General features: G+C 37.6%; 1 protein-coding gene across 1 annotated transcript; it reads left to right on the top strand.

Annotated features, from left to right (window-relative positions):
* Nucleotides 1-1,317: 1,317 nt before the first annotated feature.
* LOC110901046 (protein FAR1-RELATED SEQUENCE 5-like) lies at nt 1,318-13,255 on the top strand. Its single transcript, XM_022147902.1, has 9 exons — nt 1,318-1,402; nt 1,521-1,598; nt 1,719-1,814; nt 2,159-2,369; nt 2,486-2,929; nt 3,035-3,296; nt 3,472-4,044; nt 4,136-4,197; nt 12,823-13,255. The coding sequence occupies exons 1-9, from the start codon at nt 1,318-1,320 to the stop codon at nt 13,253-13,255; spliced, it is 2,244 nt and encodes a 747-aa protein (XP_022003594.1).
* Nucleotides 13,256-17,261: the final 4,006 nt, after the last annotated feature.

Genomic DNA, 17,261 nt, shown 5'->3' with positions numbered 1-17,261 from the left:
ATATATATATATATATATATATATATATATATATATATATATATATATATATATATATATATATATATATATATATATATATATATATATATATATATATATATATATATATATATATATATATATATATATATATATATATGTAGGGGAAGGTTCAAATGAAAACCACTAGTTATTGTGAAAACTAGACAACTAACTAAAACCCACTAAAAAGGAGGGGGGAAGACTTTCAATGAAGGAGGGGTAAAATTGGAACAACAAATATATAACTTTTCAGACATTTCCCATTTCTCCATACGTTATCATTTTAAAACAAAAATGGCACCATAAGATCACAAATTTTCTTATCTTTCATTCAAGTATATTCGAGCATATTTTTTATGACATAAAAAAAGATTTATGGTGTCGTCTTGTTTTCAATACTATTATTATACTAGTGCACATGTGCAATATAACATGTACTACAATGTGCATTACACGCTTAAAATTAGCTTTTTGAGTCTAGTTTAGCTTTTAGGGTTAGTTTTTTTGGAGGTTTAAGATTAGGATTAGGTTTTTGGGTGTGGGGGGGGGGAGGGGGGTTTAGGTTTTTGGGGGTGGGGGGGTTACGTTTTTTTCGGGTTTATGTTTAGGGTTTAGTTTTAGGTTTTCGGGAGGGTGGGGGGTGGGGGGTTTAGGTTGGGGGGGGGGCGGTTAGGCTTTTTGTGGGAGGGTGAATTTAGGTTTTTGGGGGGGGGGTGGGGGGTTTTGGTTTTTGGGGGGTGTCGGTAGGGGGTGGGTTAAGTGGTTTAGGCTTTCCGTATTAGTGCACATGTGCAGTACAACCAAAACTTTTTTTTTTTTTTTGAAAATTTTTTTCCATATATAAAAAGTTGCGATTTTTCTTAAAAAAATTGTAAAAAAAAAATTGTATGTTTTTTTAGGTTTTTTTAGGCTTTTTTAGTTAGTTTTCGAGTTTTCACAATAAAAGTGGTTTTCATTTGAACCATCCCCTATATATATATATATATATATATAGGTTTAGCTTCTTATGTGAACCCTTCATAAGTAATGAACAAAACGAACAAATCTTGGCCATAGATCTTCTTAAATCTAACATAAGGATAAGATCGTCTTTTAACATCTTTAATTTTATATATAATTTTCTTTTTTAAATTATTCATGGCAGTTATTGATAAAACCACCCATGATTCAACATGATGGCCAATTTCAAATTTGTATCGATCATAATCTGCGCAAACTCTTCCTGTTCGTTCTTCATCACCATCATTCAATTCGTATTCGTTCTTCAGAATATCAACAGGCAATTCAGCAATCATGACACATTCGACCGATCAGAATATTATTTCTGCGAATTTGCTAATTCATGAGACCGCTCAACGACCGGGAGAACAACATCATGGTATATTCTTTAGAAATCTGTGTATACAAGTTTGATTCAAGTGTCGGATAATAGATTACATAGCTGTGTGTTGTTTGGTTTAGTTTCTATAAACCCTAAGATTTATAGTTTTCGACAGATACGAACGATCATCTTGATGTTCGAGCCAATTTGTTAGTTCCTCGGAGTAATGATCAAGCAGTAGATCGTCATGAAGGTATAATATTAAAACATTTGTTTATACAATTCTGTATCCAATGTCGTTGTAATTTTAATACATGACTGTATAGTCTATTGATTCGTTTAACAAACATTTAAGTTTTATTTTTTTCGATAGAGGGTACCCATATGTCAGAGACGATCGATCAGCCCAATGTTGCTGCCAAGTTGTTAATACCTCAGAGTGCTGAACCAGAAGCAGATAATCATCAAGGTATAAGTTTTAAACATTTGTTTATACAAGTTACTGTATGTGTGTCGCTGAATTGAAGTTACGTATATGTAGTATTCATATTTTTTTTGTTGTGTATTTTTTTTAACAATACTTATGAATTTAAACTTTTGACTGAGGGTACTGTTATTACAGATGCAAACGAGTAGCCCGACGGACCAGCTGATTTGGTAACTCATCTGAGTATCCAACGAGCAGTACAAGATCATGTGTTGGTAGCATCTATTGAGCAGCAAGGTATTATTCTAGGACAGAACTATTCATAAGAAATCAGTGGTGTATGCTGCTTGTTTTTGCTGACGTTTATTCCTTGTTTGAAATTTTAGAGTCTATTGCTAGCAATGTATATCATAGTCCTAATGGCACAAAGTATTGGACACCAAATGTTCCTCCTGATTTAAAACCGTATGAAGGAGCTAGATTCCGAACTATTGATGAAGCAGTTGGTATGTATGAGCATTATGCAGAGAGGGCTGGTTTTTCGACCCGTTTGGGTACGTCAAAGAGAGATAAAGCTAAAGGAGTATTCAAACTCCGGTACATTTGTGTTCTAGAGCTAATAAGCCCAAAGACCAGGAAGCGGGTAATACTAGTTCTCCGAAACGATGTCGTAGTATAAAAGCTACAGATTGTAAGGCATGTGTTAAAATTAGGAGAGTAAAAAGATCTACGGATTATGTGGTTTACAAATTTGTTGAACAACACAACCATTGTCTAACAGCACCTGAGAACTTAGATTTATCACGCAAGAAAAGGAAGCTAGACTTTGCGGCTAAACAGTTTATTACTGATTGTCGCAATGCTAACATTGGTCCGACGAAAGCACACAATATATACGTTGTTTTAAAGGGAGGTCACCAAAATGTTCGTGGAACGACTAACGAGTTTAAGAACTTTGGAAGAGATATCCGAGAATTCATTGGCGACAGAGATGCACAAATGGTCGTTGACAAATTCAATGAACGTGTGGAAAACAAGCAAAATTACACGTTTAATACACATATTGTTGAAAAGGAACTTCAGTTGATGTTTTGGTGTGATGGAGTTTCAAAAACAAATTATCAGGCTTTTGGCGATGTAGTGGCATTCGATGCAACGTATCACACAAACATGTAATGATTTTAAAATATTTTTTGCATTTAGTATCTGGCTTTTTTCTACGTCTTTAATGTAAACACTACATTTATGAATCTTTTTTTTAGGTACGATATGATATTTGTCCCCTTTACCGGGGTTGATCATCATAAGAAGTGTACAATATTCGGGGCTGGATCGATTCACAATGAAACCATCGAGTCATACTCATGGCTTTTACAAAAGTTTTTAGAAGCGCACGGTGGAAAACAACCTCTTATCATATTAACCGATCAAGATTGCGCCATGAAGCAAGCCGTGAACAATGTTTTTGATAAGTCTGTACACAGACTATGTATGTGGCACATCACCAACAAAATTCCAGCTAAGGTATGGAAAATGGATTTTAAATACGTGTATGGGTATAGGTTATGTATGTGTCATGTATATGTTTAAAAAATAGCTGACTTTTCTGATATACACATATGTACAGTTATGTATGTTGTTTGACGGGTGTATTTATTACGATCCTAATGCAATGACTTATCCTATATCCTATGTGTAGATAAAGGGCAGTGATGAAACGAATGCTGAGTTAAAGAAACAGATCCACAAACTAGTGTGGAATGTTTACGTAGAACCCCACAGGTTTGAAAAGAGATGGAATTTACTCATGACTGAGTATGGTTTGGAAGATCATGCTTGGATGAATGAAATGTACGCTATAAGGGAACAGTGGATTCCATGTTATTTTCGTGATATACCTATGTGTTGCCTTATGAAGACCACTTCTCGATGCGAAAGTGCTAATCATATGTTTAAAGCAAATTCTAGTCCCCATAATACGTTGGTGCAGTTCATGCTTTGCTATGATACATCGGTGGACAAGATACGTAACAAACAACGTAAACTGTCTTATGAGACAGATACAACCAATCACGAGCGATACAAAACATCGTTTCCGATAGAGCGTCATGCCAATGAAGTATATACACGCATGTTATTTTGGGAAGTTCAAAAGGAGATTGACAAGTCTAACAGTTTGTGTTATGTTGCCGAAAGAGGAATGGTTGATGGAGTTAATACGTATCTTGTTGCTCATCAAGATCACACCAAAGAAATTGTGAATGAGTTTAAGGTTAGTTACACTTTTAGTGTCTACAGTTCTTACAATCTTCACAACTTTGTTTCTATTGAACAAATTTTAATTGTCTTTGTTAATATTGTAGGTAACTTTCAACAAAAGTGATCTTACAGTTTCATGTGTATGCATGGGTTTTACCCGGGTTGGGTATCTTTGCCGACACGTGTTTTGCGTATTCAGGCATCACAACATTTTTCAGATTCCAGCCAGATACATACATCCGAGATGGTGTAGAGATGCTATCCCAGCTAGTGTACACTTCCTGGAGAATAGGTTATGTAGGATCGGATTCTGACCCGAACGAGTCAATCAGAGGAGTTTGATCAGATACAGGTGCGGAAAACAAGTACCTGACGTAGAAACAGCTAGATATCTTCTTAAATCACTTTTCTGATTAATTTGACAACGTTTACATTCAGTTCTCACACCGGAAGCACCTCGGTATGGAATCCGGAAAGTTACAAATGAGGTCCTCTTTTGTGGTATATATAGGTGAGTAGGTCCCCTTATACGGACATGTCCGTATAAGCGGACCTGACGTATAAGCGGACCTCCCATGTCCGTATAAGCGGACATGACACAAAAGCGGATCTCCTATGTCCGTATAAGCGGACCTCCTCTCTAAAACACATAAACTCTCCAGTTTTCTCGTAAAACGCGCCCTAATCTATACATTACAATGAAAGACTCGATCTAAGACGAAATCAACAGATGTAGTGCACCAACAGACTCCCCCTCAGATGTTGATGGAGTCGACTATCGAGTCACAACAATGCTGTGTCTTCACATCTACAGTCTTGATCAGTCTCTGGGCTTTTCTTTCTCTCTATCTTCAGACTCCCCCTCTCGATTTACTGGTATTCCTTTGTTCTTCAGTAACATCTTCAGGATCGTTGTCTGACAGTCCATCTAACAGCTTCTCATCTTATCCTGCAAAAGCTCTACCTCAAAGTAAATTTCTTTCACATATATATTTCAAACATATAACCCTGCACCAATTCAGACTCTCCTTCAAAACAAACACAGATTTTGATGAACCACTTGAAAGGTTAGATTATGAAAACATTTAATTTCACACAAACACTCCTCCTCAAATATTGCTCATCATGTTTAGCACTTGGAATTTTGAAAATCAGATATTCAACATCAATTATCGAAAATCTTTTTGACTTTTTCAAAAATTTATGCTAAAACACACTGAAAATATTTTTGGATTTTGAAATAAAGAAACCTGTAATGCAGTAAAGAAAATATTTACAGACAATATTTTTGTGAGTTCGTGTAAGAGGATCATATCAGTTTATGAGACATGTCACTAACACCGTTAAGCTTGATTGCATTTTCAGTTCAAAACAATTCACCTAGATTGTCAGTATATCGGTCCACTGAAATTTTCACACAAAGTTCAATTGATCCGAGATACGATATTAATGTCTTAGATACTGACTTATTCGTGTGTCTCACTACTTGAATATACTCCCGTATCCAGATCCGTGAGATTAATTGTCCCGTATTCAGTCTTACAGGTGAGTATACCACAGATGATATCTGTTCAGGGGTTAAATGCGAAACCGTGAGAGCTCAGGTCAGAACTTCCGTTCAGTAGAGAGATGACGGCTCGACTTTTGGTGTGTCCCCTTTAGAGGATCTTTTTATTACAACAGCAGCGACTATCAATTTTATTGTTTCATCAGCTTGCTGAGGGCGATGCTATGTTTCAAGCATTTGCGGAAAGCATTATCTGGGGACTAGGTCAGTACTTCCATACAGCAGAAGTCCCAGGATAATACCCCAGATATCACTGAGCATAAAGACCTAGTATCTCAGAATAAGGGACCTATCAAACAAGATTTCAGGGGTTACCTATATATCCAAGTTTGTGTTAACCCACAGAACAAGCAAGTTTGAAATTTAGTTTATATCTCGTCACAATTTACTAAATGTGTAAAAACCTACTGGCATATCCTCAGTGAGATTGTTTATCACATTTTATCTTTACATTTCTTTAGCATGTTGTGACAGCCTACTGACGTACTATCATTTCCTCTTTTCACAACGAAACTCATTTTTGAATTTTATCATGTTTTTTGGCTTTTTCACATTTTCTAATGTTTTTGGATTTTCTGAAATTTCCCTACTCCCCCTAAAATACAAACACATTTCAAAGGAAATTTGAAAATAACTAGACTCTTGACCTACTAGAAACATGAAAAGTAAAACAAAACTGTACAGAAACTTGACAACTGACATTGAATCACATCAAATCGCCATTCACTGGGTATAAACAATCAGAACTCCCCCTATCACAAACCATTTTCTCATTTAGATTTCAAAACACTTAAGTTTGTTTTAATCAAAATGATTTTTCCGGAAAATGAGTTTGTGTTTTCCACTTTTTAAGTTTACCACTTGTGAAACATGGGGATATGGTTCATCATCTTGTTTATCAATCTCATATGAACTATAAATCAAGTACAACTTAATGTCCCTGATTTATCATTTGCAGTTCAGAATCACTGTACCACTTGTAAATGTAAATTCTTCAAGGTATAACCACAAATACCACTTGTAGATCAAAAATACCACTTGTAGGTTTTACTGTAGGAATGAGACATCTACAGAAACCTCTTTACGACTTGTCAAATTATTCAGAAAGATGTCGATTCCTGCTTCTCAATTACCAACCTGGAAGCTCCGGCGTAGTCCTTTCACCTGTAAAATTCAAATACTATTCAAAATCTTTCAAACAAAATTTTCAAACACTAGAATGATGCCGATTCCTGATCCACGATATAAACTTGGGATCTCCGGCATAGTCCTAAGACTATTATGGAAAACAAACATCCATCCAAGTCTTCTCAGACTTGATGGATTTCAACTCCTGAGCAGTAGGGTTGTATGTAGCCTTTTTCGTGGCGTAAAAATCTTTGACCCCCTTTGCTCTCCCACTCAAAATTTTCCCAAAAATCTTTTTAACATTCCCGTTGAATGTTTTCTCGACATCAAAATCATCTTTTTCTTTGTAAAACTGATTTGAAATCTCAGTTTTTCCAATTTTCTTCTTAACTTCCTCAAATTTTAGTGACGGAAATTCTTCATCATTCACTAAAATTTTCTTCTCAATTTGTGGCTCTTCTGGCTTTGTGGAACCAGATTCATCGCCGACATTCACATCAACCTTTTTAACAACCCACACCTGGTTGTCTTTTTCTTTCTTTTTGTAAAAATTCTTTTCCGAACACTCACCAACCTCATATTCAGAATTTTCAAAACATTTAAGTCTATCGGTTGGTGGTTCAACATCAACAACTTTTTCTTTTAGTTTCTAAGAAACTCCCTGTTTTGTTTTTGCATTTGCAGAACAGTTCCATGCAATGTGACCAGTTTCATTGCATCTGTAACAGGTACGAGTCTCCCTTTGATAAAACACTTCAGTTCCATTCTTCTTTCGCTCAGCAAGAAACTCTTGGTTTGACTGTCTCCAGAATGGTTTCTTCTATTCCTCATCTGAACTTCCACCTGACACAAATTCTGTTTTTGTTTTAGAATTTTTGTCATTTTATGGTTTTCTGGTGGAACAAAACCTAAACCTTTCTTTTTATAGCTACGATTTTGGTTAGGTTTCTTTTGAAAACCAGAACCAGAATTGTAACCATTTTTCTTGTTTAGACGTTGTTGAACTCTTGAAGTGTATTTTTTAGGTTTTTTAGTAAGATTTAAATCTTTTATTTCAGAAATATTGATTTCTGTCATTTTGAAAACCTTTTTGATCATGTCAAAGCGAACACTTCTTATTGGAAATTCTTTGTCATATTATAATTTGTCCGAATCATTTAAAGTGTATGCAACTTCAAATGTTTCATCATCCAAATTTGCTTTTGATAACAAAAATTCTATACTGTAAGACCGTTTAACTGACGATTTTTGACTGTTGACTGACGACTTTGACCCTCCAGACTCAGATTTCGACTCGGACTCCTCATCAGTATCCAACACCTCATCGACCACCTTTTTAATTAACTCAGACTCATGATCGGTATCGGACGAGGTAAACGTGACATCGATGTTTTCTGGTAAAATGTCAGTTGTGTCGGTTTTTAACTTTATATTGACTGCTCTCTCAAGTTGCTCCTCGTTTGGTTTCCTAGGAGAATACCCATCCCAAATTGGAGGCGGACACTTATTATAGTTAACAGTCGGTTTCTTACCACAGTCTTTCTTCTTCCTTGGCTTCTCATCTTGAAAAGCTTCCAATCCTGCAACAGTTGGGTAAACACGATCAATGAGATAATCAGAAGTAGAATAGCTTAACAATAACCGCCTAATTCTCTCATTTTCGATCTTTTCAGTTTCCAACTCTTGCTTCCATTTGGCACTCTCTTCAATGTAGAAATTGATCGCCTTTTGTTTTGACATCAAAGTTGCATTCATCATTGTCAGTGCCTGTTCTCTTTCTGAGTTTGTAGTTTGGAAACCCGTTACTGTTTTGTTCAAGACATTGTATGATTCTTTCACATAATTGAGGTTGAACAGTAACTGCTCCTTCTTCTTCTCGTACGCAGCTATAATGTCGTCTTTTGTTGCACATTCCTTGCAGGCTTCCAAACACTTCTTACAAGGCTTGACGACTTCAACAATCTTCTCAACCTCGATTGTTTTCACAACTTCAATCACCTTTTCTACTCCGATCACCTTTTCTTCTTCTTTCTCAACCTCGGTAATTTTTTCAGCAACACTTTCAACATTCTGAACATCATCTTCAGATTCTTTCTGTTGTTCTCTAGCAGCTCTTTTCTCCTTTAGTTTCTCCATGCGATCTGCAAAATAAACATGAAAACTTTTAGGAGAAAGATGAGTTTCAGCAACATTTATATATTTTTCTTCTTCATCATCACTGCTTTTGTCAACCGGTGATTGATCAAACTCTATAAATTTTTCAGAATCAGCATCTGATACACCAGAATCAGATGGTGTTTGATCAAATACAACTTCCTTTTCTGAAGTAACATCATTCTGTATACTCTCATCTGAACTCTCTGAAACCTCCCCAGATCTTTCTGAAAGTTCATCAACACTTTCTGTATTTTCATCAGAACTATAAGAACTTTCATCAGAAGCAACCGATTTGACAGTTTCATCGATAGACTTCATCCAGGTGGCAAATAGATCTGGCTCTCGGACGATCTTGGCAATGAAAGCTTTAAACTCTCCCTTCTCATCCACAAACATATCCCAACTAAAACCTTCTGGTAGTTTCTCATCATCTTGATCGATTATGCGTGCTGCTTTACCTTCAGATGATATGTAATCACTCCAGCTGAAATCTACCAAACATGCTCTTTTGGGGTCTTCAATCTTCCTCCCATGAGCCGTCTGTGGTTCTTGAGATTGACCAACTTGTTGATAGATAGCTTTACGGTAGTAATCATCTTTCCCAAATGGATTCTGTGCTCCGCTAGCTTCTCTTCCCTTGTACTCCCGCTTGAAATGGCCTTTCTCCCTGCACCGAAAACAAGTAACTTTAGATTTATCAAAACCTAAAGTAGATACATGAGCATCAAGAAAGTCATTTCTCCCGGTGATGGTTTTGAACTTCTCAGCACGTCGAAGAACACTTGCAAGACACCATTTGATATCCATGAGTTCCATCTCTTCGGCGTCTATTTGATCGTAATCCTCTTTGGTGAGCATAGGATTTCCGATCCGACCAGCAACCAGACCTTCATAGGATAACAGAACAGAACCCAGAAGTGCCATATGGTCTTTTGCAGTGTCTTCAGAGAAGCTTTGACCTTCTAGAAGGTTGAGGGCTATATTGCATTGAATCACATATCCATTTCCTGTTTTTGTACTCTGAGACTGAAAACTTGTATTTGTCTCTTTAGGATTTACACTCGGAAATGATGAAAACCCGCTACTACTAATGTTTGAACCCTGATCAGCTTTGTCAGATGAATCACCAGCACTGAATGTCGTCTGAATTTTTGGACTTCTCTCAGACTCAGTGGCTGAAATGCTACCCCTATAGTACATTTTCACATCTTGTTGACCACTCGGACTATTCATCCTGGTGATCTTTTGCTGTTCCAGATTATGAGCCTCTAATTTTTCGATAAATTGTCCAATTGTCAGTCCGTCATAAACACCCGTGTTTTTCAATATCATCAAATACGTTCCCCACTCCTTCTGAGGTAACGCATCAGCCAACTTATCCACATACTCTTCACGACTTTTATCAACACCAATCATTGTCAATGATCGCCCCTAAGTGACAGTATCTTTCAATCAGCTTCTTAGTATCCTCTCCTGGTAAGCTGCTAAAAAGATCAAACTCTCTCTTAAGCAATGCCTTTTTGCTTTTAATCATACTCTCACCTCCCTCGAATTTGACTTTAAGAGCATCCCATATCGACTTAGCAGTTTTGTCGTGTTCTAACAGAATGAATATATCTTCTTTAATCGCTTGTTGCAATAAACTGATCATCATTTTCTCCGCTCTGTACATTGCACGTTCTTGATCTGTGAATTCGGATATCTGTTTGATAACATTCACCTCCGTTCTCGGTAACACATACTTCTTCAAGATACATTCCCATGATCTAAGATGATTTGCTTGAACCCAGTTTTCAAATCTATCCTTCCACCCGTAGTATTCTTCGATACCCATCAATTTCGGGGGTTTCTGGGTGGTTCCCGTCTCGTTTTCTAGATTCATGGCTTGAGCAATCGCAGCTGGTGACGACGATGTTGCAAACGCGTTGTAAAACTCGGTATCCATGTTTCACACCTATATCACCTGACGATCTCGAATTACCTGACGTTGCACAAACAAACAAAACACGATCAGTTTAAAACTTATCAATTAACAACAACGAACTGATATTCGAACCGGTGAATATTATGTGCTGACTGAAAGTTGACAAACTGTACAGACTGAAATTGATGTGAACTGAGATTTAACTTGTCAAAATACGCGAACTACTGTGGCCCGGATTAAACTCAAACGACCAGATTCACTACGAACGAACTGATAGACTTTCAAACGAACTTGCCCGACTTCCAACTGATATGACTTGAATTTTATGCCAACTGAGCTACAAATCACAACACAAACTGTTTGATGGGTCGAGAAATTGACGTGGGCTTGACAATGGTAAAGCCGACAACTTTTATAATTTCCAACTAACTGTCAAATGGGCCTCAAATATCACTAAGCTGACAAATTTGATCACATGGGCTTCAAAAACTGAAACATGGGCCGATTAACTATATGGCAGCTAACAAACCCAAAAACATCATGATTTGATAAAGAAGACTGACAACTTTATGATTTGGCCAATTCTATATCTTGGGCTTCACACTTATTTATGTTGTAACAATCCGATAGGGCCAAAACTTTCCACTAAAGTTGTAAAGTTTAGTAGGTTGATTATAAAAGGAATCAATTGTGATAGGGCCACACAATGAAGTGACCGTCAACAACTATTTGACCGAAAAAATCACTAAGCTGACCAACAAAAATGTTCTTATTGACAATGACACAAGCACATGGGCTAAATGACACTGATTGGACCTTTGTTAATTCTCTTGTTAATGGGCAGCAACACTATTCCAAAAGCATATCACATGGGTCGACAATGTTGATTGGGCCTTCATGTACCGTCAAATAAAATAAAAAGTGGCCGACAACCTTTAATTCAACACACTTTTCTTTGATTCCTATGAGCGAACCTGTGTTGGTTTTATGAGCGGACCTGAATATTAACTCTGACACAAAAGCGAACCACGATTTGTTTTTATGAGCGAACCTGTGTTGTTTGGAGCGGAACTATTAGAAAATGTCACTTGGAGCGAACCTACAAACAATTGGAGCGGACCTTTCGAGCGGACCAGACTATAACCTTTCGAGCGGACCAGAAAACAACTTCTCGAGCGGACCAGAAAACAACTTGGTGCGGACCAGGTGAATTTGGAGCGGACCTATCCTCAAAACGTATCTAAAAGCGGACCTAAAATGATGCCGTAAAAGCGGATCTCAATTCGAAGGTCATTTTATCCATTTTTTGTCCGTATTTTGGTCCGAAACTTTCAAGGGTTTGGCAATGTCCTATAACGCACAATCTGTGAAATTTTTATCCAATTTTGACCGTAAAATCTCGGTCTGACGAATAAAGAAGGTGTAGAAGTAAGAATATGTGATGAAATCCAGCAAATCTATGTAGAACTCCTCCTCCTGAAGCTCTGATACCACTTGTAGGATCGGATTCTGACCCGAACGAGTCAATCAGAGGAGTTTGATCAGATATAGGTACGGAAAACAAGTACCTGACGTAGAAACAGCTAGATATCTTCTTAAATCACTTTTCTGATTAATTTGACAACGTTTACATTCAGTTCTCACACCGGCAGCACCTCGGTATGGAATCCGGAAAGTTACAAATGAGGTCCTCTTTTGTGGTATATATAGGTGAGTAGGTCCCCTTATACGGACATGTCCGTATAAGCGGACCTGACGTATAAGCGGACCTCCCATGTCCGTATAAGCGGACCTGACACAAAAGCGGATCTCCTATGTCCGTATAAGCGGACCTCCTCTCTAAAACACATAAACTCTCCAGTTTTCTCGTAAAACGCGCCCTAATCTATACATTACAATGAAAGAGTCGATCTAAGACGAAATCAACAGATGTAGTGCACCAACAGGTTATGTGACGACCAAAGTAGGAGTGGTGTGTTATGGCGCGGGATTTGTGATAATGTGAACATGTGTAGAGATATGGTGCATGGCAATATTGAGAAATTACAAGAGTCAAGTGACCAGATTCAAGCTATTAAAGATAAGCTTTTCAGCGAGATACCGTACGATCATTCAATCAATAAAAAGGATGTTGTGATAGAGGATGTAATTTTTCATAAACAACCGGCTGAGGTTTCTTGCACGGCCCCGCGGAAAATATGCAACAAAGGATGTGGAAAGCATAAACGAACAGTTGGTCCCGGTGAGAAAGCAATCAAGATTAGTAAAAAACGGAGAAGGAAATGCAATTTCTGCGAAAAACACGTAAGGGGCCATGATAAGAGGAACTGCCCGCTAAAAAAGGGGGAGCCGGTTAAGGATGACTCGTCAACCGACGGAGAAGATGATATATACGAAGATGAAGAAACCGAAGAATCTGGCTCTGAGGATTCTGGTAGTGAAGAATAGTTTCATTAAACCGTATCAACATTCGCCTTTTTTTTCTAAAAATTTTTGCTGGTTATTGTATTAGATTATATGTTTAAGTAGTTTGTCTTCTGATGTACGGAAGTCTGGGTGTTTTTTTTTTTACTTTTTTATGCAGTTTCTATTGTGTTTTTTATGCAATTTCTGCGAAAAACGTGTAAGGGGCAATAATCTTTTTGCAAAATAATTGAAGATGAATAATCCATACGATCCATGGTATGAGCAGGTTCAGTTAACGGCTTGTTTGCAGAACTCGATTTGGTTGACGTTCGACTATCCGACCCACCGAAAAAGGATGAGATCCCCCCAGCTTGTGTTTCCAGATATCGGTTTATCAACCTCACCAGCTGGCTGGACCCCAGCTTGTTTATGCTGATCTGTGGCGATTACATTGCCTTGTCGGCCTATAAATGAGCGTGACTTGATACTTCTTTCAGATTCTTGGGCTTTGTCGGTCTGAGATATTCGGAGGAGCAGGAATACACTACATTTTCCAGTCAGTATTCGTAAAGCATTTTGGAGGAGGTTGATCCATGTGAGGACTTTGACTGATGATGACCTTCGAACCGCTATAGATAATGCAACTGGTCCTAGATCCGCGTTATTTGTGCCAGATGTTCCTTTTGAGGTTCTGATTAGAAGTAAAATTGCATGTTTGTTTATTGGTTATCACGAGGTAATCAAGATGAGTCATCGATGTATGGTACATGAGCTACAACGGTTTTGCCGTTTCTTAGAAAGTGAATCGATGATGTTACTGGGAATTTTTTTCGACATGGTCTTCAACCTTTCTTAGATGATGATTGGGCACATCGTTGACATGGAGATGGACTATATAAACAGCTCGTATCCGAATTTTATTGGTGGAAGTAAGGCTCTCGAAATTGCAATGAAGCAAGTGAAGTCTTCTAAGGTTGCAACAGTTCAAAAGCATAAGGATGTTGCTGAAACCTAACCGAGCCTGTGGGCTTACATTAATTAAAACTAGGATAATAATACAGTCCACTAATATAGAAACTGGACGGTACGATTACGTTAAACATTATCCCATAGATGAAATTTCGACATAACTTGATTACCACCCGCAAAAGTAAATATATTGTTTCAACATGAGCAAAACTAAACTACAAAAAACAAATTCCAGTAGCAGACTTTTTATCTATTTATCTCTGTTAATGTCGCCATATTGGTAGGCTTCTTTTAGAATACGTTCGCGATGTTTGTTCGCCTCCGAAGTTATTAGCTTCACTGCATACTTCTTCCTAAGTTGTGCGATCTTCTTCTTTGCTTTCGCCATTTCGGTTGGGAACCCAACGTCCCAGCGATCCTCAGTGATCCCCATCCAGGTTTCCATGTGTCGCATTGCGTATATTCCGCAGTCTTCATAGTTTCCTATCGTTGCCCAACTTATCTCCAAACGAACATGATGACGAGCTGCAATATCATGACAACGTGGATGATGAACACGCTTCAGGTATTTGAAGACCACATCTTTCTACACACAAGACAACTTGGTTAAGTCAACCTGCAGTACACTTGTGTATTAAATACCGACAGTCACGTACCACTTTCATCGGAGTCGACTTTAAGAAGAAATCGTTACCGTCAAATGTTTTAACTGGACTTTCAGAAGGATCCATATTGTCTATAACTGTAATTGCCAGATTTTTCAGGTCAAAGCAAACTAAATAATAATGTCCACGGTCAAGAATTGGGAAAATAAGGTTTCTGTATTCTTTCAGGTCCATTAACTCCTCCTTTTCCTCCAACACAACCCTCAAGGCACTAGTAAACATATCTAAGCGTTTGTTGTCATCATAACTTGATTTGGTCAGCATTTCCTCAGTCTAGTGTTTGAAACAAACAGGAAAAAATAATATTAAACTAATGTATCCGATATTCTAATTACATAGAGAACGCTATTCCAAGATATGATTAGTGTTATAAAATGTTCTTACAAAAAGGGTGGTATGACAAAGCAGCCTTGGCATTGTAAACTCTCGTCTTTTGACTTCGTCATGATTAAGTATAGATGCCCAACAGTTAATGATGCCAGTGCTCAGCCAAACATTTGGTAGTAGATCCAATATATGAAAGTGCATCAGATGTGTTCCATAGGCAGTGCAGAATATATCATTCCTGTACACATCCGTGTTGCAAACAAAAAATTAGAATACACATATTCATATACGTTAAGTGCACCAACCTTTGTACATTTGAGTTAAGCACTTACGCCATAGTTCTTCGGACCTCATTTTCTTCCTTTCTATCCCGGTCAGATTTAGCTTTACTTCTTTTTTCCTTTATCAATTCAGCCAAAGGTCTACGTGACCCATAAAGAAAGGAAACAACGTGAACATAATTAAGTAGTATTCAACGGTTTACTATCTAATTCTCTAATTCAAAACTGATGCCTTATAATAGATGACGTATTAAATACATACAATTCATCCTCTTTATCTTCGTCTTTTTTCCTATCTTCCCTTGGCTTTGCCACCCTTCGTGTTGGATATAAAAACTAGTTAACCAAAAGATATTCACGTATATATTGTAAAATAATATTAGAAACTCACTGTGTATCAATTGCACCCTCAAGGACGTATTCCCAAACTATGTTTTCTTCCCTTGTGATAGCCTTGGAGATATTGACTGCTCTCTCCAGCCAAGGCGATCTCCCGAATGCAGATATTTTAGGTATTCTCTTTCGCTTCCCTTTTTTACTTCATTTGTTTGTGGTCGAGTTTTCTTTATATCCCGCACTTCTGGGGACGGGAAATCTTGTGCAGTCCCGCAGCTCGATGAAGGTCTTTTGTTATCAGTCCGGATATCATTCACCGGCACGCCTTCATCATCTAGCTTTCCAGATGCAATATCTTCAATAATGTCAGCTAGCTGAACCGCAGTTTGGGTCCACGCTGATGCAACATGCGGGGTTGAGAAGATGCATGAGTCGTCATCTCCAGGTGTGTTGCACTCTTGGTTTCTTTTTAGGCTTACACCTACAAACATACATTTGAAAAAACAATGATGTCTACACAGCATTAACCCCAAACAATTATACGTAATCAGTCAGTGTTATTGGATTATGACATTACACAATTCATACCTGTATCGTTATTTCCCTTTTTGTCGGTACAAACAGCAGATTTCTCCACAGTTGATTTGGCCTCCGCATCAAAACTCTTGTTGAATAATGCTTTGTATCGTTCCGCAACTTCTAAAACCTCCGTAGTATCCGGATAACAGCGTGCAAACTTTGATATTGCTCAGTGTAACTTGCCTTTCCCAGCTTCTGCTTCATCACACATTGCATTGATACTAGATATGTATGCCTGACATTCGAAAGAATCAATGACATATACTAATTAATCAGGACCATTCTATGTTGATGGGAAAACAACATAGAATCACCAATATGTAACACTTACCTTCATCTCATATCTAACATCATTCTCAGTTGTCATCCCTTTATCATTACGCGTTATATCCACTACCTCTTCCTCACTTTCCGTATCATATTCATTATCATCGTCAAACAACTCCTTGACAGAAACAGTCCCTAATCCTCCATTCTTTATCTCCATTTGTTGTCTCTGACTTATCCTTTCAGTGTTCTAGTAAGATATTGGTGGCTCCGTTATTTCATCATCAAAACCAACGGACCTGGTTTGGTCCAGGTATAGCAACTACAAAAACAACAACACAGTAGTTCATCTTAGCTATGCTAGTAACTAGTGGGTTCGCAATAACAATAAAGAAGAAAGTATGTACAATGATAATAACTGTTGCTCGGGACACGTATATGGGTATACTGTATACACATATGTATTACTGAAAAAATACACATGTGTATTGTTGAAGCGCATGCCTTATTTGCATTGCACCTTCACCCTTAAGCATCGTTATTGATTAAATGTCCTCTTTACATCAAATTCAGAAACAAAAGGTATTAGTAACACATACCACTAAAAATGTAAGGGGTCCTCGG

Source organism: Helianthus annuus, chromosome 13 (assembly GCF_002127325.2).
Source record: "Helianthus annuus cultivar XRQ/B chromosome 13, HanXRQr2.0-SUNRISE, whole genome shotgun sequence".
In the NCBI taxonomy this organism is placed as follows: Eukaryota; Viridiplantae; Streptophyta; class Magnoliopsida; order Asterales; family Asteraceae; genus Helianthus; species Helianthus annuus.
Note: the sequence above shows the minus strand (reverse complement) of the source record. Positions and strands in the feature narration are given on the sequence as shown.